This window comes from Colias croceus, chromosome 21, assembly GCF_905220415.1.
Source record: "Colias croceus chromosome 21, ilColCroc2.1".
NCBI lineage: Eukaryota > Metazoa > Arthropoda > Insecta > Lepidoptera > Pieridae > Colias > Colias croceus.
In genome coordinates, this window is record NC_059557.1 from 7,622,687 (window position 1) to 7,640,485 (window position 17,799).

The 17,799-nt window shown below is 33.2% G+C and overlaps 4 protein-coding genes across 5 annotated transcripts in view; 2 read left to right on the forward strand and 2 right to left on the reverse strand.

Annotated features, from left to right (window-relative positions):
• Positions 1-7,171, reverse strand: part of LOC123701228 (E3 ubiquitin-protein ligase SH3RF1) — a 41,319-nt gene extending 34,148 nt beyond the window's left edge. Inside the window, exons 1-2 of one of the 2 annotated variants that reach the window (XM_045648628.1) lie at positions 6,735-7,171; positions 3,233-3,358 (exon numbers count right to left, since the gene is read on the reverse strand). In XM_045648628.1, coding sequence (XP_045504584.1) covers positions 3,233-3,346 — 114 coding nt within the window. In that variant the 5' untranslated portion in view covers positions 3,347-3,358; positions 6,735-7,171. The remainder of the gene's footprint in view (positions 1-3,232; positions 3,359-6,734) is intronic. The other variant, XM_045648629.1, reaches the window with a different exon arrangement.
• A 647-nt stretch (positions 7,172-7,818) lies between these two features.
• Positions 7,819-12,788, forward strand: LOC123701347 (ataxin-10). The gene is made up of 8 exons (XM_045648780.1): positions 7,819-8,055; positions 8,138-9,003; positions 9,444-9,578; positions 9,958-10,774; positions 11,102-11,246; positions 11,591-11,654; positions 12,035-12,096; positions 12,662-12,788. Exons 1-8 carry the CDS (start codon positions 7,898-7,900, stop codon positions 12,785-12,787), a joined length of 2,373 nt encoding a protein of 790 aa, XP_045504736.1. The 5' UTR covers positions 7,819-7,897; the 3' UTR covers position 12,788.
• A 138-nt stretch (positions 12,789-12,926) lies between these two features.
• On the reverse strand, positions 12,927-13,406 carry LOC123701180. The gene has a single exon (XM_045648577.1). It carries the CDS (start codon positions 13,404-13,406, stop codon positions 12,927-12,929), a length of 480 nt encoding a protein of 159 aa, XP_045504533.1.
• A 1,082-nt stretch (positions 13,407-14,488) lies between these two features.
• On the forward strand, positions 14,489-17,397 carry LOC123701286 (UPF0587 protein GA18326). Its single transcript, XM_045648708.1, has 3 exons — positions 14,489-14,857; positions 16,524-16,643; positions 17,218-17,397. The coding sequence occupies exons 1-3, from the start codon at positions 14,608-14,610 to the stop codon at positions 17,331-17,333; spliced, it is 486 nt and encodes a 161-aa protein (XP_045504664.1). The 5' UTR covers positions 14,489-14,607; the 3' UTR covers positions 17,334-17,397.
• The last annotated feature ends 402 nt before the right edge of the window (positions 17,398-17,799 follow it).

The window sequence follows — 17,799 nt, forward strand, 5'->3', positions numbered from 1 at the left end:
TTCACTTTTACCGTGGTTTCATAAAACCACACAACAAAAACAAAAAAATTTTTTCTTTTTTTTTTTTCAATGAAAGAGTACTGGCCAGTATTACATAGATTTTATGAGGGATTGTTGAAATATGCTTGTAAGAAACTTTAGATATAGCTCCAGCTCCCCTCAATCATTAACTATTACTATGGTAAGTGGTAAATAATCCTGTTATATGGAACTGAATATATGAATGAAATAAACTTGCTGGTCACAAGGGCCGAAAATAAAATAGGACAGATTTTAAAATTTAACACAAGGTATGGTTAAAATTCAGCTTCGACGTTCCTCACACGTAGGTTGGGTACCTACTTTTTCATGCTAAAATATATTGTTATATTGTCTTTATACAATGGCAAGCGTGGAAAAGTTTCTACATAGGAAAGGTCCTGTTGCAAAACTTATACGCGACGAAATGTTGCAGATTACTTAATCCAATATTTAAATTGGATTTATCTAATAAAATATTTAATATGTGATTACAAAATCTAAAAACAGTTGTCACGATTTTTATCCATAGGTAAACCACTTCGAATCATTAATGTATGAAGGTAAAAGAATTTCAATATTTTACAAACTATGTGTGCAATAGCATCTTCAAAATAGAAAAAAAAATATATTTTATACGCCGTTTATAGTTTCTTTATTAGCAATATACTTATATTACATAGTATGCAATGATTCAATGGGAAAATATGTAAACAAATCATTCATATTTCATTGAGAATGTGTTCTCATTGAAAGTGTTTTTTCCTTGTTTCCAGTTGAATAAGAAATTATCATAATTTGAGTAATGCTTCGTCAGCGTAACTCATATGATAAATGAACTTACGTACTTCATCATATTAAAGAGTTAGGTTTGTTATAAATTACGTAAATGAATATACCATAAAAAGGAACTAAGTATGAATACTTTAAAAGCGAATATTTTTACAGATATTATTGTAGTTTATCTTCACAGATAAATAAAGAGATTTTATAGGAAATTTAAATTATTAATTACTAGAGGTCCGCCCCGGCTTCGCCCGTGGTACATATTTCGCAATAGAAGGTAGCCTATGTCCTTTCTCGGGTATCAAAATATCTCCATACCAAATTTCATGCAAATTGGTTCGGTAGTTTAGGCGTGATTGAGTAACAGACAGACAGAGTTACTTTCGCATTTGTAATATAAGTATGGATTATTCATAAATTTATTTCATGCATTAAAATTAAAAAGTTAACATTTAACACATATAACACGTATTCTTAGATCTTTCACGAAAAAAAATTAATTACTAGCTGTGCCACGGGGTTTCACCCGCATTGGTCCGCTCCTGTTGGTCTTAGGGTGATAATTTAAAGGCTATAAACCTTCCTCGATAAATGGCCTATCTAACACCGAAATAATTTTTCAAATCGGACTAGTAGTTCCTGAAATAAGCGCATTCAAACAAACAAACTCTTCAGCGTTATAACTTATAATATTAGTATAGATAAATAATATTAAACACTTTTTCGTACAACAGTACCGAAGTGAACGTTTGTTTAAACGTCATGCTAGACTGCTCTATTTTACTGTACAAGAGCACCTCCCTATCAATATTATAACATACTCAAACTCAATCTAAGTTTAGAATACTTAACTTGTAAGCAATTACTTAATTTAGTACAGCATAAGCAGGGTCGTGATTTAACTTAATTTACAACTTAAATATTTGCAAACATAGATTATTATATAAAATAATATCTTGCGAAATGCGAAACTTTTTTCTTGTTTGTACGTTCCTCACACAAGCGACGCATCGGTTGAACCTTGGGTTGAACCGATATTGACTTTAATCATCAATAGATTAATACTTTTTTTTTTTAAATTGCGAGCCTTAATTTAAAATTGATTGAAAAATACATAAACTAAAACCAAAAGTGATTTTCGACCATTAGGCACTCTAAATTTATGAATTCCACAACATTGGACAGTTATTTGAATCAGATGATTCAGATAAATTTGCATAGCGATTATGCTAATTCATATTGCCACTCAGTATAAGCTGAGTGAAGCTTTTGAGTTTGCTTCTCTTAAATCTAAACTATAAATATATTGTTACTTGTTAGCAATATTTTTATAATGAATCTACTTTACTTTAGTCTCGTGCTGGCTCTTTTCTGTAAAAAACTATTTTCTATGCTATGCTTTTTACATATTTGAATTGGAACCTACTACATAATAGGACTATTCAAAAGTGTCTTCTTTCAATCTGGTGGGACCTCATTGCTAAAGCCTCTTTTCTAATAACCTCATTTTAAAAATAAATTAATATTTTTGAGTTGGACTTAGTGAACTGTAAACAGTGTATTTTATAATACACAGGAATTCAAATCATCTACGTCAATTAATGTACAATACGTCGCGTACAAGTTACGTACACAGATCACATTTTGCCTTACTGAGAAACGAATGCCAATACGGTGACGAATAGTGATGTGCTTTATCGATTCATAATGTCACTGACATTTATTTCACATTTCAATCAGTTTAATAACTGTCCTATATCTATAACTATCTCTTTTTTCACGAATTGGTGACAGTAATTTCATAAGATTTGGCGAAAATTTTCAGAATTTTATTTTTTTTTATCTATATTACCTAATTATTTTAATATCTATAGCGAGCTATAACCATAGGTGTAATAAATATAAAGGCCACCTTATCATCTTGAATGATTAAGAATTGATCTCTTAACACAAATTAAGATTTTATTACTTTTAACCGTGTACTGCCTACATAATAATAACATGTACTTTATAATCGTAAATGCCTTCTTAGTGTATAAGCCATACATAGTGTGATAAGGCAGTCCAATAAACTGCATAATATCTACTATTTATTTTTTATACAATTGTGTATGTTTTATTATTGTTTTGTTAGTCACTATCCACTCTACCTATGTCTGAGGTAAAATTTTCTGTTCGATTCCATTTAATTTTGCTCCTATAGTTACAAATCTTTACTGACAACAACAATATCTTCAAAAAATAGAATTACTGAATTTACAAAGCAATCGTTCAGAAATTATACGCGTATGTATTTATATCGGCGCATCATTCTTATTTGTCACACAGATTATTATATGAATGAACATTCGTTCCTTTTTTCGCTTTTTTTTCTGCACACAATTTTTTAACAAAATAGTTATAGATGAATTACTACTTTTATTGTTACCTTAAGACATTTAAGACAGAACGTGTGCTGGCAGGGCAGGACGCGAGATGAGGTGTCCAGGCGCTCCAGACATACGGAACACTCCAGCAGGTCATTGAGTAGACCTTCATCCATACCGGTCTTGCGCTGGAAATAATAAAAAGGTAACATTACATTTTAAGATTATTGTACACTACTGTATCTCGGCGAATATTGAGTTATTTGATGAATAAAAAATTTAATAGTCAACAGGTGCAATTTCATTGTCAAAATATTTTTTGTCATTGGCAAAATTCCTTTGTGTTCAAGATATTAATGAGCATAGTATTCAGATTTACAGACCGATAAGATTATTGCATATTTATAATTTAGACTAAAAAATAAATACTCATTTATACAGATTATGAGATGCAATCCAATTCCATAAATCTCTAGAGACATAACCAATAGAGATTTTTTTAAGTTCATAAACTACAGTGAAGCAGCTACAAGATCAATAAAAAAAAATTAACATTGTGAGTTAAAAATAACTGCTTTGAAATAGCTTTTCTTGTGTATAGTGCAATGGGGAACCCAAGTTCATAATGACAAGGGTAAGTTATATTTAAATACTCAAAGAATTGGGTATAGGAAAAGGTATGGGTGTTTGTGTTTTTAATACATTATGTACAGAAGCAACAACAAATTACAATACATAGTATATCATCAATAGTTAGTTTATCGTGTACCAAAATTTCCTGTAAGGAAAGAAAAGTTTTGACTAGTGTTTTGTTATAGTTTCGTGAAGTTTAATTATTTTATTGATTGAGCATTTTCTTAAATATAGTATTTTCTACTATTTAGTAGAGAATTTCTGCTATTCAACAGGAAAAAGATTATATATCTGATTACCACATCCTAAGGCAAAACTCCTATTAACTATATGTACATTAAAATAAACTACTATTTCATAATCTTACCGCATTTATTGCAACTCAAGTTAACAAAAGTTTTAAGATATATCTTTGAAAACGCGGGCGAAGTCGCGGGCGAAAAGCTAGTAAGATATATCATTGTCTACCTACATCATGTCATATAAGATCATGCAATTATGTGTATTGATTAAAGTCACTGTGAAATACAATGGCATTGTGACATAATAACAATCATAATATGGTTCTGAGAATAAATTTCTTACTTGGATTTTTCTTTGCATCATCAATTTATTAAGTGACCTTATTTCAGTTTAGTGGTTAGGGCAGCTTTTCCCAACCTGGGGTCCACAAGCATATCACATGTCATGATAAGGTGGCGCTAGGGGTCCACTTATGGAAAAGTTGGGAAAGACTGGGTACTGAATACTCAAACATTTATTTGATAAGTACTTCTGAGCACTTTTGAACACATTATCATTACTACAGTGAATTTATAGAGAAAATATAAAATAACTAGCTTACCGCCCGCGGCTTCGCCCGCTTTCTCTAAAACGATTTGAGATTTAAACTATCCTATCTCTCAAGTTGGATCATTCTGCACATGGTTTGCGAATTTTATTATAATTGGTTAAGTGGTTTAGGAGTCCATTGAAGACAAACATTGTGACACGAGATTTATATATATTAAGATCAATCAATTTTACTTTATGAGGCGTCGATAGCTAATCATCTGTTAAGAAAATCAATCAAAGTTAAATAAATATTATACATAATAACTAGCTTACCGCCCGCGGCTTCACCCGCTTGGTCTAAAAAATAAAAAAAAAATAAAATTATATACTAAAACCTTCCTCTTAAATCACTCTATCTATTAAAAAAACCGCATCAAAATCCGTTGCATAGTTTTAAAGATTTAAGCATACAAGGGGACATAGGGATAGAGAAAGTGACTATGTTTTATACTACGTCACACCCCGGACACTCCATACAAAATGATTGTTTTGACAGTCACACTGTAGAGACTGCAAATGTGTGTGTTAACGCTTTATGGTTGGCACATTTGTGACTAGCGTAAAAAAAAATTCGCGTTTTTCTGATGAAATACATCCGTAAACAGCACAATATTTAACCATTTTCTACGAAAAACGATAATCACAAATCCAAAATAATAAAATTACTTTATGTCAATTTGATTAATGTTGTTAATCTTCGTTGCGTTTCGTCTAAGACGTCGTTGGTATCGTCCTTGCGGGGAAATGGGTACCATAACATGTCTGATCGTGCGGGGTGAGGTAAGTGTTTAATTTTGGCGGGAGGCGGAGAGTGTCCGTTCTGTAGCGTTTAGCTACTATTATGTATTCTGTGACTACGTAGTGATATATTGTGTTTGTGATAATAATAATATATTCCACAAGGATAGGAAGGCTATGCTTATAGAATTCACTTTCATAATTTGTTTTAACCAGCCCAATTAAATTAATTACACTGTGGCAATTTTGTTTAAGTACAAACCCTATTGAAGTAGGTAGTAGTCATGTTTATGTCTTGCAGCAAAGTTATAACAACTACTCAGTACTAGTTACTATAATTTGAAATAAAATTGTTAGTTTTTTTTCGTCCATAATGCTTTGATAAATGGATATTATATTGAAAATATCCTTTTGATTCATGTTTCATGTGTTTATTATATTTGTTATTTTTTATTTATTTTATTTTTTTATTTTACTTTATTATATTTGTTAGTGCTCATTTTAACCATTTTTTTTGCAATATTTAAACAATAGCAAAAACTATCAGCTATATAGGTAACTTAATAACAACAATGATTATGCTTATGCCTATTATAACTGAACATTGAAATACAAATTTGTCTGAAACTGGGCATCCAACAAGATAGATAAAATTATAAAATTTTATAATTACTAACCATCACAATAAGCAGGAACACAATATTATGTTGACATGTTTATACAATGGGGTTGTTTCAGGACAGTAGAAAAACTTGTCATGTTCAAGCAAATAGACATGTAAGCTTATAATTTGAGAATGCTTTTAACATCTAATGTATTCAGTTTTTATGAATACAAAATGACTTGTTATGGGTTCTGTTTTGTGTTTATAAAATTTGTAAGTAAACCTTCTTTCTAGTTTATTTTTTTGTAATGGTTATTCCCGTTTTTATTTTTTTAATGTGGACAACTGCATAAAAACAGTTATGCACATTGTTTTTGTTTATATATAAATTATATGTAAAGATACATTATACATACCTACTGTTGAAAAAAATGCATTTACATACTCGTATACTTCGCTAATTTACAACTGTTCGTTTTGTGACAAAACAAGATCATGATTTCTTGGAACTTGGCCAGAATAAAGGCATCTCAAATGTTTACATTGTTTCGAAATTCTGACATCTAAAAGCATGCAAGTTTATTTGAGAAACATTAAAATATCTGATTTTAAAATAGACGTGTTGTCTTTCGTAAAACACCGAAAGAATTAGTAACGAATGAATTTTAATATCGTTAATATGTATAATAAATGGATTAACGGTCGTCGACTGAACTCTCGGTTGCATTTTAGTATCTAAAACAATGATGACTCACCGAATGTTTTAAATTCCAACGATGTTAGCGGGAAGTCAATCCATTATTGCATAGCACGAAACAAAACCTGGAGTAACCACCCCAACCCATTCACACAGAAATTTTTCGATACACAAACGGTTTTACACAACACATAATTCAAACACTTGAAGGAGTTTAATTATTGCACAAATATGCGAGGGCCACCGGGAAGAAACTGCTATTGTGAGAAATATGCACTTGTTCTTACAAAAACTAATACAATTTCACGCACAAATGCCAAATGCCATTCTCACCGCTTGTACTTTTCATTCGTTTGACCAACATGATGAACGAAAATTGCGCTGGAATGACATGGATGATGGAATGTCGAATGAGTCAATGAACCATTCGTTCAAAAATGAAATGTGACGAAAAAGTTATTCGTTCAGCCGGTTCAGCCCCAAAATTACCACATAATATTTTAACTCTTCGAATCACTATTATGACGTCAAAGGCAATATAAACTGTATATAATATATTATAATAACCAAAGTGCCACACCAAAGTGCGTTTAATATCTAAGGCCGCGTTTCCATCTGCAAGAAAACTTCCGCAAGAAAAATGTCCGACAGACTGTCACAGCAACTTGCAAGTCTACTTGCAGGTAGAAACGCGGAATTAGACTTGCAATTTGATGTCAGACAGACTGTCGGACATTTCTCGCGGAAGTTTTCTTGCAGATGGAAAGGCGGCCTAAGGTTTAATATGTGGTTTACTTGGCTTGGGTCTATTATATTCGTCCATCATATTTGGAATATCCATTCTCTTGTTTTACAACAGATTATAAACAACTAACTTAGGTCTTTTTTAAATATATTAAAAAACATAGTGAAAATTTAGTTTGTTCTAATGCTACATTCTAAATCCTTTTTAACCAGTGACTAACATAAAATTGGGGCTTATTTTTTAGACTTTATGAAGATAATAAATTATAACTATTAATTTAATTCAATAATCTGTGGCGATAAAATCACAACAGCTGTCATATTTGTGACATTAAGGTGACATTCACATTTCACATGTCAAACTCAAACAGTAACACATGTCAAACAATGTCAAATGACAGAAAATAAAAAAGCAAGGTGATTTTTGTTATTGATATTTTGTGATAATTATATTAATGTGTGAACGTTCTATTAAATATGTCTCGAGATAAAAGTGTTTGGTTTGCCGAAGAAATATTATTGGATGCTAAACTTATAAATTTCCAACTGGAGACAGGAGAATGGGACGCCGTAGAAGAAATGTTACGTGCCGAGGCGCAACTCTCGCGAGATGCCGAGACCGGGAGATTACGACCGTAATTATGTGTTTTATATGATTTTAACGTAAATTATATGTTTCTAACTCATTTACCTACGTGTGTGTTTTGTATATTTCAGTAAAAAAGCATCAGAATACACATTACGTCTTATAGCCGAGGTGCTTCACATCATGAGGCTAGATGTTGAACAAGCCTCATATAATCGAAGCACATTAGCCGTAGCTGAACAATGCTTGCGACTAGTTCGGTCCTGCGCAGCCGCAGGTACGAAAATGCAAACTTACATTTCAAAAGAACTTTCAATTCTGGATTCTATGCTAATTTTGGCAACAGAATACCAACATCCAAGTGTTGATTTTCTAAACGAAGAATTACAAAAGAAATATGAATCATGCATGACTGTTCTTGTTCAGACACTGGGCAATTTAGTTGTGAATAATCCTTTTAATCAGATTATTATCTGGAATAAATTTGAGCCTACAATACTAAATTGTTTGGTTGGACAGAATGATAAGATTGCATCTGCAGCAGCCATGATTGTTTATAACATACTGTTGGGTCAGCCAAATGTATTACCAGATGATGTAACACTATTGAATTCTTTAGCCTACATGTATAACAATGGAAATACCGAATACCCTCATCTAATCATAGAATATCTTATTGGAGTAGAGAATACATATATAGAGAAGTTATTTTCTAAACTCGATCCTGAATGTAGAATGCTTGTGTTAAACCTGGCTTATAACATACTAATGTCCACCGAATCTCAAGATATCAATGTTTCCGTCAATTTCGTAAAATTCATGGCCCACGAGTTCAAACATAAATCGGATTGTATTTTGAAGACTGTAGATAAGTATGTTAATACTATTGAGCCGCAGGAAGTTGTGTTCTTACTTGAGATTATAGCGACGGCATCCAGTATGGATACTTATATGGATTGCCTGCAGAGTGACACGTCATTGTTTATTAACTGTGCTTGTAAGTATTCATTGTTTCTTACGATAATAGCATTAATTTAATAGACAATGTAATGATAAGTAGATTGTAAAGGTTTCTCTGTGGCTGGGTAAAATAATTGAGTTTATGTTGAATGAATTATTATTTATTATTATAATTGAAACTTTTTATACATTATCTAATTTGCTTACTTTTTTCTTAATTATCTCAAAGTTATTTATATATACTAAAATCATGGGTACACATGTAAAATGATACATTTATTAAAAAAAAATAGAATGCCAAGCACAAGACGTTAAAGAGTAATAAAAGCTGATTTGGCTATATCGTTATATTTTTATTATCTAGGTATCACAATTTACACCACCACAATATGTTGCCTTAAAACTATTGATTAACTGATTATGCATTAATTATTTTTTTAAATGCTATTTTATATTTTTTTGTTCAATTTTCCACAGTTCTCTTACGTGCAATCCATAAGCTGGGTAAAGAGAGTAATAACTTTTTCTCATCAATAAATAAATTGTATGAAGCAACTGGAAAACAACTGGTATGTGATGAAAATATGCCTGCAGTGACGACACCTGGTGAAAGTAAGTATATTATGATGAAATAATAAATTCAAATAAGTTATGATAGATAAATTATTAACACATTGAGCCCCAAGCGGCCCGATCGGTCCACGACACAATAGATTTTCTATTGTGTCTGTGATTCCTGGGCCTGAGTTATTAAAGAATAGAACAATTCCAAGGCAGGATTCGAACCCGCTGATTTCGCCTCGCCTGAATTCTAGTAGGTTTTTGTTTAAAGCATTGAATGCTATGTACCTAAAAATATTAAATGTAATAGGTTTTTACAATTTTTTTTGCAAAATATTAATTTATGAGCCCTTTCTAATATATTTCATGCTTATGAATTTTGACATTTACAAAGTGTATTTTGACACTTATCAGGATATTCTACTTTCAGATCCACTATGCAAAAATGATTCCGCCGAAAATATGTTGTCCTGCAACGAAACAACATCTGAATGCACTGAGTCTGAAAGTAGCGAACAGTACTTTGAATGTACCGACACGTTAGCATACATGGAAAAAATAGATGCACTAAACCAAGACTTACAAAAATTTGACGCTGATAAAACGTTGCGTCCTGGTGACGTTAACGTGAAAATAGATAATGATCTAACGAAAGTCGCTTTCAAAAGAAGCAGCTCAGTGCCCAAAGGCGCTACAGATGAGCGTATACAGTTACCAACGAGACGCATCAGTTTGGAACATAAGATAGATATCTGTGACGATACTGAACCACCGTTAATAATCGACGCTCAATCGCCAACAGCAAGCATGAATACAATAGCTGAAGTGATACCAGTTGCGTTACAACCGAGGCTAGAGTTAGACACAAGTAGGACAGACTCGCAAGATAGTTCGCCTAACGATCCGCCTACAGAAATACATTTGATCAAGGAAGAAAAAGAAACTACCGTCAAGGCATCTCCTAGTGAGATCTCGCCTCCCTTATCCGAAACGGTGCAAGAAACAGAATCGCAGAAACAATCACCAGATACACCAAAGGAAGTAAAGAAAAGCCAGAATTTATCTACAGACTTCGATTTAAGTGAACAATTGCAAAAGATTCTTGGTATCTCGTCGGAGAAAACGCGTGGAGATACTAATGCTGAAAAGAAAACTGAACCAGCGAAGGAAGTCAAGATAGCTGAAGATAATGTTGCAAATAAGGTGCCGTTCGTTAAAATCGATTCACCTGAGATGCAAAAGACGAGGTATGTGTTACTTAGAAACAAGTCTTTATTGAATACTAGCTGCGCCCCGCAGTTTCACCCGCGCCCGTGAAGGAGTTTTTCCTTTTAATCCTATTGTTCTTATTGGAATATTGGTATAAAAAGCATAAGTTACTCCTTATAACAACAGCTATCTGCAGCTTGAAGTCCCGTCAAAATCGGTATAGCCGTTCCTTAGATTATCTGGAACAGACAAAAATTGTAAAAAATACTGTTTTGGTACGTGTACAGTCAGTACATCAATATACATTTAGAAAAAATCGCTTATTTCAATACTAAAAACACACTCAAATTTAATTATTTGTATAGATTGGGAGCGATAGACATGACAACTCCCAAGAAAGCAGTCACAAGTGTCGAAACAGTGGAAAGGCATGTTGCTTTTGGTTTCAAAGCTACCTTGGTGAGGGTACTCGCTAATCTGTGTTGGAAGAATCAGGAAAATAAAAAACAGGTAGCTTTTCCTATATATTATTTATTTATTACTATTAGTACAGAAAAGAGGGAAAATACAATACATATTAATATTATCCATACTAATATTATAAATGTGAAAGTAAGTCTATCTGTCTGTCTGTTACTCAATCACGCCTAAACTACTGAACCAATTTGCATGAAATTTGGTATGAAGATATTTTGATACCCGAGAAAGGACATAGGCTACCTTTTATTGCGAAATATGTACCACGGGCGAAGCCGGGGCGGACCTCTAGTATTATATAATATATAAAAATAAAGACATATTTTATAATTTCTGTTTTTAGTCATTTTAGCTTTTATTTCATTTTTTGTTTTCAGATGAGGGAATTAGAAGTGATTCCAGTACTTCTAGATTGTTGTAACATTGATGCTCGTAATCCTTGTATCCTTTTTAATAAAATTTATAAGCAAAATTGGTAACCCAAAAATGACTTCACGATTGTTGATGACATTCGATGTGTTAGCCTACCTTATTTTTTTTGTTTTCGTATGACTTATAAAATAAAACCTGTATTAACACTTATCATGTTATATAGTAAAACAATGCTGTGCAACAACGAAATTCAGTTCATGACTTGCAAATAAAGTCACTGATAGAATATTTAACATTTTTTTAACACTACATAATATATTCAAATACAATATTAGTCATTTTAGTTAACAGAGAAGCTAACTTAAACACAATATCTAGAAATTGGAAATTAATGTATAATTTAATGTATAAATTAATGTACTTTTAATTTCCTTATAATTATGTAACAGTGATCATGCAGTGGGTGATATTCGCTGTGAGAAATTTGTGTGAGAATTGCCCTGAAAATCAAGTAAGGAAATATAATTATCGAGTAATGTTACGTGCCTGTATTAACGTAAAGCCTTTGAGCTAAAATGTTATAAGTAGGTAATAATAGATAATAGATTATTAAACATCGACATCGACCATACCATGTCGTCTATTCGATAAAAATATACAAATTATATTCATCTTCTCAAAATGTAATACAGTACAAGAACTGCATTCATCTAATATTTCATGAGACATTTTTAAAAATTAGAAAAAAATCGAAACCGAGGCGGGATTGCAACCCGCATCTTTCGCTATTGCATAACGTTGAAGTGGCCCCGTGCTTCACAAACAGTTACCCGTTAGACCGGGAGATAGTGACAGAAATTATTGGGTCATTTGTACCAGTGTAGTATGTCGGTTTTCAGCGGTACGCAGCACAATGACAAAAAGAAAAATGATGGAGAAAATCATCAATAATTTTCGTCACTTTCTCCCGGAATAACTCTAACTCTATGTGAATGAGAGTCCGAAGATTAGTGTTAACAAAACGCTATTTGTATGGAAATTTACCATTTATTATTAAAACTCCATTTTTATTGCAGGAAGTTATATCAAGAATGACACTACAGGGTCCCGTGGACAACGAAGTGTTGCAGGAGATGGGCCTCACGCTACACACTGATTCGCAAGGAAATAGCATCAAAGTTGTTCCTTTGCCGCGAAATTAGATATAAATTATAAGTAATTGGTATTATATAAATTATAACAAATAATATTCATTTAAATGTTATGTTGAAATCCTTTAATTTATATTTTAGTCCTTTCGATAATTTTTAGCACTACTACTGTGCCTAGCCTTATCCCAGTTCACTTGGGGTCGGCTCTCCTCGTCATTCTTCGCCAGAGACATCGATTCCGGGTCGTCGAATCATTTACTTGAGCTTTCTTCAGGTCTTTGTTGATAACAGACATCCAAGTTTGTAGAGGTCTACCTCGCTTTTTCGGTCCAGAATTTATGGCCAAGACTCGCTTGGTCATGTGCTCTTCAGGTCTTCTCATCACGTGGCCATACCATTGGTGACGTCTTTCCGACAGCTTCTCTTCAATTGGTCTAATCTTGAAGCTTCCACGGATATGAGTGTTTCTCACTTTGTCGGCAAGGGTAACACCTCCAGCCCATCTGAGCATCCTCATTTCCGCTGCGTGTATTTTTGTCGCATGGGCCTGTTTTATGGGCCAGCATTCACTACCATAAATGAGATTATTGATGATTTTGTATGCCTTCCCTTTCACACGCACCGGCATCCTGTTGTCACAGAGTACGCCGGACAGTTCCCTCCACTTCATCCAGACAGTGTTGATGCGGTTGGTCACGTCTGCGTCAATGGTACCGTTGTTAGATATAACAGAGCCTAGGTATTTAAAATGGTCGACATTTTACTTTTCATGATGAGGAGAAGTTTAAAATGGCTTTTACTTTTACGGCCGGTTGCCACCTGACGCCAAGACAGTAACCCCTCCTGCTAACTAGGGCTTAGGACGCCGCCGTTGACCTCCATAGGTTCATCCGCCGCCGACCTCTACACAACACCCTGCCTGGTGCTGCTGCTCTCCACCAACCCTAAATCCGAATATGTCAGACCGGCCTAGTAGAGAGTACATATGTGCCTGTTGGTCCGCGGGAGGTATTTCCCTCCTACCCTGTATATCTACAGAGCATTCCCCTATCCGCCACCTGGGGACGCGTTCTCTAGAGGTCAGGCTCCCCCGAGAATCGATAATTTTTAGCACAGTTCGTATAATTTTGTTTTTGCCAAAATGAGGGTATCTACGAAAATTCAGCTTAATAAGCATTACACCGAAGTCACTACCTAATAGATATACTTAATTTTATGTGAAATGTCTCAATAAAGTATTAATAAAGCAACAAATTATCACTATTATTATGTATGAAGCTGTTACATAGTTATTAATGCATTTTCTCCAAGAGGATTGCACTCCTAGCGGTTAACCGCTAGTGCGTAAGGGCACTTATAGTCTAATATTATACGAGCGAATAAATGCAGTGATTATTCAGAAATATACAATGCAAAATACAATTACAGATATTTTATTTAGATCATTAATTCCTACGGAATATACTTTTTTTTTTCATTCATTGTGTTCCATACACTGACGAATTCTGTTCAAGACCCCCGGCAACGTTATAGCGGCTCGATGGATCACGGAACACATTAGGAATTGGGGTTTTAGTCGGTATCGGAATACGATAGGGTAGCTATGCCAAAGTAATATCTAAAATAAAAAAGCCGGAATAAACTATTGTTTATCTATAATTTTTTTAATAGGTTGATTTCAGAACGTAAATTGTAAGATCATTATGATATTGATACTTGTCGTGTTAGCTTTGACGCTACTTGTCACTTGTCAGTTATCACTTGTCTAGGCTCAAGCTGTTTGCTGTACTTGTAAATTGTTGTTATTCTCGAACTTTTCTTCAGTGAGAAAAATAAATTGACCCTTGAAAGTATATCAGAAAAGCATAGAAATGGTAAAAATAGCTCTGCAAATCAAAGCGTCCTTAGAATGCATAGAAAAATTATACACAAACCATCCTTATTACCAATGGTTCTTGAAATTAAAGTGTGGAAGTTGTGGCGAGGTTACCGACAAGTTTCACGATCTTACTGAAGCTGAAAAAGTTCCGCAGAAACACAATAGGTCTGAGACAAACTTGCTTATTAAATGTAAACTATGTTCGAGGGAGAATAACATTGATGTGATCGAAGGAAGCAATGGTATGTACATTGTTGTAGTTAATATAAATATGTAGTATAAATAAAAATTAACATAGTTGTACACCAAGAACTGAAAGCTTACTTAATTATACTTTCATCTCCTTCTCAATGAATATATTTCATTCATATTATGTCCATATGCATATAAAAGTAAAAAAAAAAATTGTCCTGGGTAGTTATTTCTATAGAGAACTAGGGTCATTGCGCCTGTTCGCGTCCACCTGCCTATTCGCGTCCATTTTGCGGGCATCTTTTAGAAAATTCACGAAAATAAGTATACTTTAAGTAAAATTGTAATAAGAAAAATTTCCGATAATACCTCAATGTATAAGAGACATGCACACATATTCAAAATATGCCTGCGGACCGCCTATCCTATTTAAAAAAAATAATTTAATTTTGGTTATTAAACGAGAGAGCTAAAACGCGCGGGGTTTTGAAAAAAAAATAGTGCGCAGCGTCGCGTTTGACGGTAAGTATCTTATTATTAAATGTGAATTTTTGAATATGTAACTGTTTCTTTACTTTGCTAACAAAACATGGAATAGTATGGATTATTAATCAGCTTATTTCTTTTACAATTAATAGCTAAAATAAGGTGGACGCGAATTACTACACCGAATTTGTACAACTTCCATTTTGCGTCCACGGTGGGCGCAAACTTTACCTATAGTGCATAACAATAGAACATATTGCGTCCACATTGTTTTTCATTACGTAGCAATGAATTGTTTGTTAAAATATGTAATTTAAAATAGATTGTAAATTTTTGACTCAGACCACAAGTTGATAATTTAAATTTTCATTCAAATTAGCAAATTTTGATGCTATTTTTTCAAAGGGGTATTCTGTGAATGAGACTTGATCATCAATTTGATATCCGTCCGTCAGTATGTCCGTCTGCCGGTCTTTCTTTCTGTCAAGACCCTTTTTCTCAGTAACGCGTGGAGGTATAAAGCTGAAATTTATATTGAATACTCAAATCTACGGTCCCTTGAAGCAGTGAAAAAATCAAACTTATAAGCAAAAGATACAGCCGTTTATGCTGCAAATTTTCGCAAATTTCGTCATTCGCAATGGAATCAAAACCTGCAGGGTACTTTATGTGAATACGAGACTTGAAGTTTGGTACGAAGCAACGTCTTATAGCACAAATAAGGGAAACATTGAAAAAATAATCATTTACAGCTGTTAAAACATACGAAAAAAACAGGTTAATACGGAAGCCTCGATGTGCAAGTCCCACTCGCATTTGGCCGGTTTTTATTAAATAACTATATTCGTAAATAAATAATTCATTAAAATCTATTTTTTATTTGCATTTATCTGATAAAATATCACCCAATACACTCTTAATTCCTTTTCTAAGCTGGTGGACGCGAACTGGTCCACGGGTGGACGCAAACTGGAATTTTTGGACGCGAACTGGGTAAAACGCCTAATTCTGCTATTTGTCTAGATAAATAAAAACCACATGATATTTCCAACACAATCGAAAGTAAATCTTAAAATAGACTATGTAATGAACACATTACATAAATTTTGCGTTGAAATTTGTTCTGGAACATTTTTATTTTCTCCTTCAAACTTTCCAACTGCACTAAGTGGACGCGAACAGGCGCAATTACCCTATGTTAAGTACATTTTTATTTTTTATTTCCTTTAGGTGTACTAACAAGTGATGATGGAAACAAATTTAAGACATTAGTTATATTTGACTGCCGAGGAGTGGAACCTGTAGATTTTGAGCCAAAGTCAGGATGGATTGCTGAATCAGAAAATGATGGTAAATATGAAAAGAGCATTATCATAATATTATCTGTCTGAGATTTTTTGCATTATTATAAGTATTATTTTATAATAGAAGAATCACTTTATATAGTAAATAATATAGTTACTGACACTGTCTGTCCGTCCCTATGTATGGGTGTATTCACAAAGAAAGCTGGAAACTTATAAGCGCTTATCGGTGCTTGTCAGCACTGGTTCGTTCTACACAAAGGAAGCAGGTTGAAGCAGACCAAATTTTTATAAGGCAGTGCTTGTTGAAGCTTGTCGGCGCCGATCAGCGCTTATCGGTGCTTGTCGGCGCCGATCAGCGCTTATCGGTGCGTGTTCATATATTTTCCTGCGCGAGTTACCGGCGCTTGTCAGCGCTGGTAAGCCGCTTATAAGTTTCCACCTTTCTTTCTGAATACATCTTAAATTTGCTTAGATCTTAAAAAAAAAAAACTAAAAACACACTAACAAATTATAAACTAAAATCTTAAAAGTTTTTAGTTTATAATTTGTTTATTTTTGATAAGATGAAGCTTTTATTTGACAGCCATACCAAAAATAGTATTATTTAATGATTTCAGGTAAAAAATTTGAAGATGTCGACTTGTCAGAAAAAGAATGGGCCGACTATGACGAGAAAAATCAGACTTCCGTTGGAGTGTATGAGCTAGAGTGGCAATTTATTAAAGTCAAGTAAAATTTACTTTAAGTATCATAATCGTTTATGCATTTGTTATTTAATAAATATTTTTTTTTATTATGTTGGATTTTCATTTTTAAATCCCATTTGGTTCAGTAATTCAGATGATATGTCTGTGTTACGTTTTGATTCATTTAGTAATTTTAAGAACTGTAGCATAAATAAATGTAGCAGTAAAACAAAAATATGTAGTTACTTCAATTTTTTTTTTTCTATATGGATGGATGGAACTGTTGGATAGTTAACTATTGAGTAATTTTAGTAATCAGTGGCAGTATGATTTTTTTATATTCTTGTTACGATTAGATTTCCTTATTTTATTTTCTGCTGATAAACATACAACTATCCATTTACTAAAATTCCCTGTGTAATATAAGTATAATACATAAGCACATGTTGGCAACATTGAGGCAAACACAATCTTTCACATATTCTACTGGCATGAGCTTAGTTATGACGTCAC

Excerpts from the sequence above, each read along its gene's own strand:
- LOC123701180 (XM_045648577.1), bottom strand. The coding sequence starts at position 13,406 with ATGAAGTGGAGGGAACTGTCCGGCGTACTCTGTGACAACAGGATGCCG.
- LOC123701286 (XM_045648708.1), top strand. The coding sequence starts at position 14,608 with ATGGTAAAAATAGCTCTGCAAATCAAAGCGTCCTTAGAATGCATAGAA. Across the intron at positions 14,858-16,523 it reads TGTGATCGAAGGAAGCAATG|GTGTACTAACAAGTGATGAT; the intron begins GTATGTACATTG and ends TATTTCCTTTAG. Across the intron at positions 16,644-17,217 it reads TGCTGAATCAGAAAATGATG|GTAAAAAATTTGAAGATGTC; the intron begins GTAAATATGAAA and ends TAATGATTTCAG.
- LOC123701347 (XM_045648780.1), top strand. The coding sequence starts at position 7,898 with ATGTCTCGAGATAAAAGTGTTTGGTTTGCCGAAGAAATATTATTGGAT. Across the intron at positions 10,775-11,101 it reads CCTGAGATGCAAAAGACGAG|ATTGGGAGCGATAGACATGA; the intron begins GTATGTGTTACT and ends TTATTTGTATAG. Across the intron at positions 11,247-11,590 it reads ATCAGGAAAATAAAAAACAG|ATGAGGGAATTAGAAGTGAT; the intron begins GTAGCTTTTCCT and ends TTTTGTTTTCAG.